General features: G+C 44.2%; 1 protein-coding gene across 1 annotated transcript in view; it reads left to right on the forward strand.

The window, feature by feature from the left end:
• Positions 1 to 9,648, forward strand: part of mrpl11 (mitochondrial ribosomal protein L11) — a 36,555-nt gene extending 26,907 nt beyond the window's left edge. Inside the window, exons 3-6 of the mRNA XM_083652259.1 lie at positions 4,939 to 5,034; positions 6,989 to 7,082; positions 7,602 to 7,761; positions 9,417 to 9,648. Coding sequence (XP_083508385.1) covers positions 4,939 to 5,034; positions 6,989 to 7,082; positions 7,602 to 7,761; positions 9,417 to 9,522 — 456 coding nt within the window. The 3' untranslated portion in view covers positions 9,523 to 9,648. The remainder of the gene's footprint in view (positions 1 to 4,938; positions 5,035 to 6,988; positions 7,083 to 7,601; positions 7,762 to 9,416) is intronic.
• The last annotated feature ends 564 nt before the right edge of the window (positions 9,649 to 10,212 follow it).

The following is a 10,212-nucleotide window of genomic DNA, read 5'->3' on the forward strand; positions in this document are numbered from 1 at the left end:
AGCAAGTTACAGATCAGATCATACACACATTTACATACAAAATACAAAAACTAATTAAAACAGAGCACAGACTACACCAACACTGCATCAGAAGTAATAGTAAAAAGCATACATCCTAAAATCATACATACATCCTAAAATCATAGTCATAAAATGATAATAAGAGCGGCATAAAGTGCAGAGGCATATTGTGCACAGAGGAGTCCAAATATTGCTACGAGAGGCATAAAGTGCATAAAGAGACAAAGTGCACAGTGGAAATTTAAATGTTGCCACAGGAGCAGCTCGAGACAAGAACCTCTGACAACTTGTGTTTAAAACTGGACAACGAAATCAAAGAAACCAACTTAAAACGTGTCTGCAGGTCGTTCCAGGACCAGGGACCAAAATAAGACAAGCTTCTTTTGCCAGCCTCAGTCCGTACAGGAGGCACTTTAAAGCGCAACCAGTTGGATCTGAGATTATACGAGGTAGTTATGGACACAAATTTAGAGCATAAGTAAGAGGGTAACTTACCCAGAATGGTCTTATACATGAGAATATACCAATGCTGCAACCTACGCATAGTCAGGGAGGACCATCCGACTAGATTGTACAAGATACAGTGATGGGTCCTGTAACCTGAGGTGGAAATATATCTCAAAGCAGCATGAAAAAGTGGATCAAGTTTGGCCAGGGTAGTAGGACACGCGAATCTATAGATAGTGTCGCCATAGTCTAACTGAGACATGAACAGGCTTGCCACCAGACGTTTACGAGAAGGCATAGAAAACCACTGTCGCCGCTGGATTTGACGGCTACAATATCTTCGTAGATTAGCGTTAATCCCGCTGCCCAGGATCTCAGAAGTCTTTGAAGAGGCGCGGGCTGAATGTGCTCGTCCGTGGCCAGAGTGGAAGGCCCCCGCCGCCGCCTTATTGGCTGATGGGCTGCAGCCATTTTCTACTGGAGAGCGCCCGGCTCTAATCAGTCATGGTGGAGGAGAGAGGGTTTAGCCGGCAGCTCGTCGGACTGGACTGGACTGGACTGGAGGAAGATTAGATGTTCAGATGCAGTGAGTGGGGTGAGCCATTTGGCCAGGGCGTGAATGCTACTGTTCCAGTTCTCTGATAAATGTCATGGGGAAGTTGGGGAAGCTTTGGATAAAAGCGTCTGCCAAATGACGTAATGCAGCCAAGTCAAGTTTGCTTTATTGGCATGTCAGCCCTCTGCCATTTTCTTGTTACATCCGTTTAGTGATATTTTGTTAACAGACAAACAGTAAGCAGTGTATACAAATTATATGAAATATTACAAAAACAGTACTGAATTTGCATACACAGACACACATAAAAAGAATAGGACACATACAGTACATATACAGTGTACATATCAACCGAGGTACAAAGCTTGGAGCAAAGAGCAAAGAGAGAACAAAGCAAAGGGTTAATTAAGTCTTAACTCTTTGCTACAATAACTAGAGTATGTTTACTGCCCAGCCTCTACATAATCAATGAAAGTTGCCAAGTCTTATGGAATTTCTCAATGGAAAGTGAATCTGAGTTTTTCCAGGTTAAGGTGTCGCATAACATCTTTGATCAACATATAGTGTCACTGGGAGGCTGTGCCTGTTTCCATTTCAATAGAATTCATCTGCACGCTAAAAGGGTTATGAACATTGCCACAGTGGAAGTGAGTCCTCAAGATGACTGTCCTCTCCCCAGTACCCCAAATACAGCCAGCGCTGGGTCAGTTTCTACCATGTGTCCCAGGATATCAGACAGAGTTTTAAATATAGAGTTCCAAAAATTTGATAATTTTGGCCATAGCCAGAACATGTGCCCCAATGAGGCAGGAAATACCCCACAATGATCACACAAAGGATCAACATCAGGATACTTAAAAAGAAAAAAAGGGACAGGGGCGCACCGATAGATTCACAGCAAACATCAACTAATGTTTTGACACTACTGTGTCTTCAGAGTCAAATTGGACAAAGGCATGAGGCAACAACATAGTCAACCTAGACCAGGTGTTCAAATGTCATTGGATAATTGGTTGAGCAGAGTTTCAAATCTATTGGATAATGAATCCAAGGGTGGGAGTGGCCAAAGTCAGTGTCCAAATGCCACACCCCTAATAGCAAATCAGAAACACAAGATCACAGAACTCTCTTAAGTTACAAAGATAAAAATACAAAAAGTACAAGTAGGCTACACAACATCTGTCAAAAGTGACAAATCAGAGGCCACACATGACATCTTCAGCTTTTAATTGATGCCAAAAGGTGAACACCATGTCAGAAACAAAGGAACAAAAGAATAACACCCTGTCGGAAACAAAAGAAAACAGACCTCTCTATGTTACAAAGATAAAAGCACAAGTCCAGACAGCCATCAAGTGTGCCAAATTAGAGCAAATATGACAAACTCAGTTCTATGATCTTGGGTTTCTGTCATGGTAGTAGGGGTGCGGCATTTGCATACTGACTTTGGCAACTCCCACCCTTGGATTCATTATCCAATAGATTTGAAACTCTGTGCAACCAATTACCCAATGACATTTGAACACTTGGTCTAGGTTGACTATATATGTTGTCTTTGTCCAATTTGACGATGATGAAGACAGTAGTTTTTAATCTGCGCTCCAGTCCTGTTTGTTTTTTGTAAGTTTGCTGTCCTTGAACTGAGATGCACCTGATTCAGCTGCATTTCGCTGGAAGATGCGCGCTGAACCCTGTTTAAACATTAGCATAAATTTTAGAAAGCCTTGACCTTTGGAAGATGGGAAATGATGGAACACCCTGAACTGTATAAGACTATGCCTGCTACATTACATACTGAGTGCACAGTACACCCTGCCTGCCCTCTGCCACTTTTAAAGACTGATTGATGCAATTACCAACATGCTTTCAATCCCATCAAGTACTGCGCTTAAACTATATTCTAATAGCCCGTGGGCTGAGAGTGAAGCTCGCTCACTGTCATCCTCAGAAGATGCCTGGACCCTTGTGTCGCGTGTTAATTAAAATGTGATTACCTGTCTCGGTTGCTATGCTTTTTTGTGCACGCTCAGGGCGAACTAAACTGTCCATTGTCCCCGTGTGGCTCATCTCTTTTCATCGTTCGGCGGTCAGTCTTCCTCCTCTTTGCCAGCCCCTCAGTCTCATTTTCCTCTCTTTGTTCGAGCTCTTTTCAGCAGCCGCACGCCTGGTCAAGGAAAGCCAGCTAAAGTCTTTGCTCCGTGTCTATCTTTAGCACAGTCGCTCCTCCGTCTGCATAATGGCTCATCAGCTGTTATCTCCTCGCTGTGGCCCAGGGAGGCCCTTTCATGCCATTGTTGTGTGGCGGCCTTCAGAGATGCTGGTGAGAGATCATTATCTGAACATGAGGAAGGAGCGGGAGCTTGAGCGTGTGACTGCAGAGACGACGGGTTTGCCGTGACTCACAGCCGACATCACAGCTTTTATATGAATCCATATTTAATTAGACTTTCCCTCCCGTGCGCCCTGCCCACTGCTTTGCCCTCGCTCTGGTGTTTTATGGGCAGCAGCAGGGACACGAAGGGCGCGGGGGTAGGCGGTAGCGAGGTTGACATGGGGATTATTATTAAATTAATATGCGTGGTGGGGAGGAGTGGGAGAGGGGAGGTAGAGCAGCGGGGAGGACTCCAGGGCCCGTTCATTTCATTAGGGGGATATTGTAATTCCAAATGGCACCCATCAACGCTGAAACCATATCTGCCATAGCGTGTGATGTGGAGAAATATCAATCTGGTGGTTGTGTTGTTAGTGAATACACAGTAAGGCGAGTGGGTTTGGAGAAGCATTTTAGATGCAAATGAAGCGATGCGAGTTGTGGACGGAGGGACTGATTAGCATTCATCAGGTGTTTCCCAAGCCTTTAGTGAAGATGATGTTCAGAGAACTTAGCGCTCGGTTAAGTCCAAAGAAATGTCTTCCCCATCCTGTCATCGGAGAATGTCTCAGCGAGACTGACTTTTCATCAGATCCATTATTAGAATCTGGGGGTTATGTTCTCTGCTCAATGCGGGCCCCCTCTGTCGTGGAGCAATAGAGTCCATTAAACCGTGTATAAAACACATCCATTTTTTTCTTCTTCATTTCTGAAATGAACATTTCAATCATCATCGCGTTGCCTTTGGGGAAATTGGCAGGTGAAGGTCAGTTTAAATTTCAGGAACAGTAATTAGATTCTTTATTAGTCATCGCCACTGAATTGAGCTGCTAAGAGGAATGGTGTTAGCTGGTGGCTGGGTGGTGACTTAATGTCACCCATCCATTTGCTTTGGCTCTGGTGGGCCTAGCAGGGGCTGGAGATTGGAAGCTCATTCATCACTGGGTCTCCCTGGCTCTGGGCTCCAACATGCATTCAGTCATACCGTGACTGACACACACACACACACACACGCGGGCGCGCACACACACATACACATACACATACACATACACATACACATACACATACACATACACACACACACACACACTCTCTCTCTCTCTCTGGAACAACAGAGGGCTACACACACACACACACACACACACACACACACACACACACTCGCAAACACAGAGACACATTTATGTATGCACATAAAAAGAATAACTGCCAAGACCACATACTGTAGCTGTACCAAAATATTATGGCACATAACGAACAACACACACACACACACACACACACACACACACACACACACACACACACACACACACACACACACACACACACACACATTCCTTGAGGCAGTTATGTGTGCACATAATAGTCAACGCTGTGACTGTTTGTGATTGATTGACTGACAGAAGCCCAGGCATTGGTATTCTGCTGAATGTTTGCAAGTCCACTCCATGGCTCATACATTTTAAAGCAATTCACTCTTGTCATTTTTTGCCATGTTTGTTTCACCTTTCCTCTCTCTCCTCTCTCACCCATGCAGAGAGGCATTCCCATCGCACAGTTCTGCAAGGACTTCAACGAGAAGACCAAGGAGATGAAGGAGGGCATCCCTCTTCCAATCAAGATCAACGTGAAGGTGCGTCAGTGCGGCTCGTTACGGGCGCTCTAACCCCTTCCCGACCCTTTGCACTTCTCCCCCCCCCCTCCTCCCCAGATTGTGGTTAATTCTGGTTGCTGCATAACATCACCGAAGCACTTCCATTATTCATACTGTACCACCGAAGTAAGCCTTTCCATTTGCATTCATTAATGAAACCGTACCCCAGAGGAGCTTGAGAGTCAAGGAGCATTACGCACCGGAGGAGACCTGAATTACTCTAAAGGAGGTGATCTACGCAGCGCTTGTGTTTTCCACAACCTACTTATTGTTTCACGCACCCCCCCCAACCCAACCCAACCCCCCCACCCTCCTGTTTCTTTGTACATCCTCTTTCAAATCAGCAGTTGCATCCTTTGATCTAAATAAATAGGCTGTCTGTTGTAATGGTTGAGGTTTGTGATGTAAGTGGGGGAGCCTAATCCTTTAATAAGCATTAATTTATTTTGCCATGCAATATCCAGTAATAGCTCAGCCGCCACATCTGCCGTGGCCTCACCGCTGCCCGTCAACGCCATCTGCTGGTGGTTAGCAGTACAAGTACAATGCCCTCTTTTGTTCACAGTGTTTTGGGGTTCTGTGTGCCTGTGAGATGCTGTTGCGTGAAAACCGCTTAACTCCAATTTTGCAGATGCACATCAATATATGGATCGCATGGTACTCTATGGATTGAGACTTTGGCGACCTTTCAGAGCCTGTGTTGGATAATAAAAATGGGACTTTTTAAAATTAGTTCCTGAAAATGTTGATGTATTGGAGATACAGGTTTTCCAGCCGACAGCGATTTATATCTTTTATATATATTTATATCTTTATGTATTTGAGCTCTACCTGTCTGTAGCCTCAGTTTTTAGCTCTCTGTTGTAGAACATTCCTAATGAGACCTGGGGGCCTTCATCAGCTCACTAAATCTCTTCATCTCATCTTTGTTTGACATTCTCCAATGAGCTGTTTTACTCAGCTCATTGCTCCTACACTCCCCTCTCTCTGTCTCTCTCTGTCTCTCTCCCTCACACACACACACACACACACACACACACACACACACACACACACACACACACACACACACACACACACACACACACACACACACACACACACACACACACACACACACACACACACACACACACACTGTCTCTCACACACACATCTTGCTTGTCAGAAAAAAGAATGGTGGCAATACTGGCAAGTGCTTTATGATACACTCTCAGAAAATAGGAGGAAACGACACCAACCAACACCAACTCATCTGACCGTTTCAACCAGCAGCTTTTCCATAGATACTGTACAAAAAACAGTTTCACTCTGTCAAAAGGTCACTTCTGTTACTGGAGATATCACAACTCTGATGTCAAATCATCTGCTTTGCAGTATCCTTTCAGCTCTGCCTATAGGGGCAGGGATTATTACCCTTGTGATATACGATTGTTTGTGTAACAGATGATCTAAAGCAGGGCGTCTGGGTAGATTGATTCCCTGCCTACCAACACGCGAGGGTCGCAGGTTCGAGCCCTCATGTTACCTCCGGCTTGGTCGAGCATTCACACAGACACAGTTGGCAGTGTCTGCGGGTGGGAAGCCGGATTAAGGGTATGTCTCCTGGTCGCTGCACTAGTGCCTCCTCGTCCTCTGGTGGTCGGTCGGGGCACCTGTTCGGGTGGAGGGGAACTGCGGGGCATAGTGTGATCCTCCTGAAACCCCTCGCTGTAAGGTGAAAAGAAGCGGCTGGCGACTGCACATGTAAGCATGTGCTAGTCTACGGCTCTCCCCAGATTGGCAGAGGGGGTGAAGCAACGACCTGGACAGCAGGGGTAATTGGCCAAGTACAATAGGGGAGAAAACGGGGGAAGGGGGAATCCGAAAAAACATGTAAAAAAAAAAAAGATGATTTACTAAAGCAAACTTTCCTCCTTCTGTCTCCGCTCAGCCCGACAGAACCTACGACCTGCAGATCGGCCAGCCCACGGTGTCTTACTTCCTGAAGCAGGCAGCGGGCATAGCGAAGGGAGCCGGTAAGACAGGTAAGATGTGTAGCCGGTGCCGCACCGATCCATCTCCTAACCCTCTATCCTCTAACCCACGAGCAGCATCCTGCAGCAGACGCACGTCTCTCTCCGCCGATTCAGGTTTCCAGCTTCTCTGCGAGTGATGTTATATTTATGACGAGCAGGGGAACTGAGGGAAGCAATTACAGGCGGAAGGGAAGGAAGCAGCAAAGGTGGCGTGTTAAAAAAAAAGAGAGAGAATTATGGATTTGCCCATTTCTGCTCCAAGCTATCTCTTGCCTGGTTTCAGCTGCTGCCCCAAATCCTTTCCAAAAAATTTGAATATCAAGGAAAGTTAGTTTTTTTTCCATAATTCCTATCAGAAAGTGAAACTTTCATAGATTATAGATTCATTACACACAAAGTGAAATATTTCTAGCCTTTATTTGCACACACACCCCTTCACTTTGTAGTTCTTTGTATTCCCAAACTCTGTCCTGTCTGTCCTTTTGACCTTCACTTCCTCATTCTGCCATGTTTGTTTTGTGCGTGAAGGCCATGAGACAGCGGGGATGGTGTCCGTCCGAGCGGTGTATGAGATCGCCCAGGTGAAAGCACAGGACGAGTGCTTCAAAACGAGGGACGCCTCCCTGGAGATGGTCGTCAAATGCATCATTGGCGCGGCCCGCTCGCTGGGCATCAAGGTTGTCAATGAGTAAGTCGAGTTGTGTCCTCAGTGTGCTTATATTGTCATTGGGTTTACCTTAGCTACGCTAGAACTGCCCTGCGCGGACGCATGCACACACACACACGCACGCACGCACGCACACGCACACACACACACACACACAGGTGCAAACGGCAGTGCCAGATGTTGGCACTGTGAGATGATCCAAATAGGTTGCTGTTGCCATTACGTATCTCCTCCTTTTAAATGGAAAATCCACCCGTGGATACTCTTGCACTGTTAGACATCATCAATTTATCATGTTCGGTGCATTGCAGGAATTATTCTGTGATGAATTGTTGTAATTTTCTTTTTTTGGTGTACCCATTTTCATCTGCTTCGACTCCAGGTAGTAATTTACCACATTTCAGCCGTAACTCAGTACGTGTTGCAGCCACACGTCTTGTGGTTGCATTGCATTCTGGTCTATTGTACCTGTTAAACGATTGATTTCGCATTGTATGGATTTTGAACATCATTCCAAAATGACGGTTCTAGGAAGAAACCCTCGATCTTTGATTCTGAGGGACTGACTCATGTTTAGGATAGAGGAAACATTTTCTGCTATCAAACTCCATTGTTGTAGCTGGGGGGAAAAAACATGTATTTATATGTTTGTGTGTATATGTATGTGTATATGTATGTGTATATGTATGTGTATGTATATATATATATATATATATATATATATATATATATATATATATATATATATATATATATATATATAAAGAGAAAGGAGAGTCCCCACGCACAGCCAGTGGAAAGATCAGGTGCTGGTAGGTTGCAGGTACAAGGCATAAAACAAAAGAAGGTACCACCGCACACTGAAATTGCATTGCTGTAACTCTTATTGTATAGGTCCTCCTATTCTTTATAGATTTTGAGCTCAACCTTCGAATATGCTCATTTCTGTAACTCTGACAGTGCTGCATATTAATGCTAGCTTATGTCCTTGCTTTTTAACTTATTATTATATATCGCCATTCCTTTTGTGATATTGTATTTACTTTGTTGACTATGATATTATGTATTTTCCTGCAACCTGTAAACAGAAAAAAATTGTGATTTCCTAATTGGTCATGTGACCAATTAGGTCCTGTTACTACTTAGGCTCACCTGGGCCCTCATGGTTGTATGAGCAAACCTGATGAAGCTGCTACAGCGAAACGCGTCGTTTGCTGAATAAATCACAGTAAATCCTGACTTCAGTGTGCGGAGGTACCGGTACCTTCTTTTGTTTTATATATATTATGTATATATCAGGTGCTGGTAGGTTGCAGACCATTTATACCATTTATATATATATATATATATGTGTGTGTGTGTGTGTGTGTGTGTGTGTGTGTGTGTGTGTGTGTGTGTGTGTGTGTGTGTGTGTGTGTGTGTGTGTGTGTGTGTGTGTGTGTGTGTGTGTGTGTATATATATATATATATAGCTACGGTATATATGTATATATATATATATATATATATATATATATATAGCTATATTTAAAAATACAGCGCCAAACAACAAATTTAACCCCGGAATGCAAACAACAAAGTGTGCATTTTCCTGTTACAAAAAGACCATGCTACCCCTTTCACATGAATGTAATCTCTTTTTGTCCCTCCTCCTCTGTGTCATTGCTCTTCTTCAGCCTGTCAGCTGACGAGTACAAAGTCTTCTTGGAGCAGCGAGAGGAGAAATTGAAAGCTGATGCAACAGCGGCAGCAGCTGAAGCTCTATTGGTCAAGAAGAAATGAAGACCCCCCCCACCCCTCCGCCCCCATGTATTTATACTGACTTTATACACGTTCCACTCACACATAAAATGCCATTACTGTTATGTGTATGTATGTATCATTTTAATAAATGTCCAATTGTTCATGTGACATTTTGAGAGTCCTCTGTGCTCAGCCAAGTATCCTCATGATTTATGGTTCATATTCACAGTTGATGATGGATTCATTACAGCAAATTATTTAGTTTCATCATTAAAAAATGATTTAAGGGATTTCACCCTGTATTGTAAATGCTGGCAGTAAAAGGCAGCCTCTTGAACTTTTATAAACAAAATTTATGATGACGAGCCATGCATTTCCACTTAGCCAAGCTTATGAATCTCTATTTGCTCTCTCCATTAAATATGTGTTCCTTCACGGTCTTTGCTGTTGTTGAATTATGAAATTGGTGTCCATATTTCACCAATTTTCTCTTTTCAACTTGTGTGTTTACTTTATAGATTATTTTTTGGGCATTTGCCTTTATTAGACAGTACAGTAGGCAGGCAGGAAAGGTGGGGAGAGAGAGCGAGGGGATGACATGTGGAAAAGGACCTCGGGTCGGATTCGAACCTGCGTCGGCCGCACGCGGGACCGAGCCTCCGTGGTACGCATGCTACCAGGTGAGCCACCAGGATGCACAAAGTTGAGTTCACATGCCGTATCAATCTA

Source organism: Poromitra crassiceps (assembly GCF_964638095.1).
Source record: "Poromitra crassiceps genome assembly, chromosome: 15".
Taxonomy (NCBI): Eukaryota; Metazoa; Chordata; class Actinopteri; order Beryciformes; family Melamphaidae; genus Poromitra; species Poromitra crassiceps.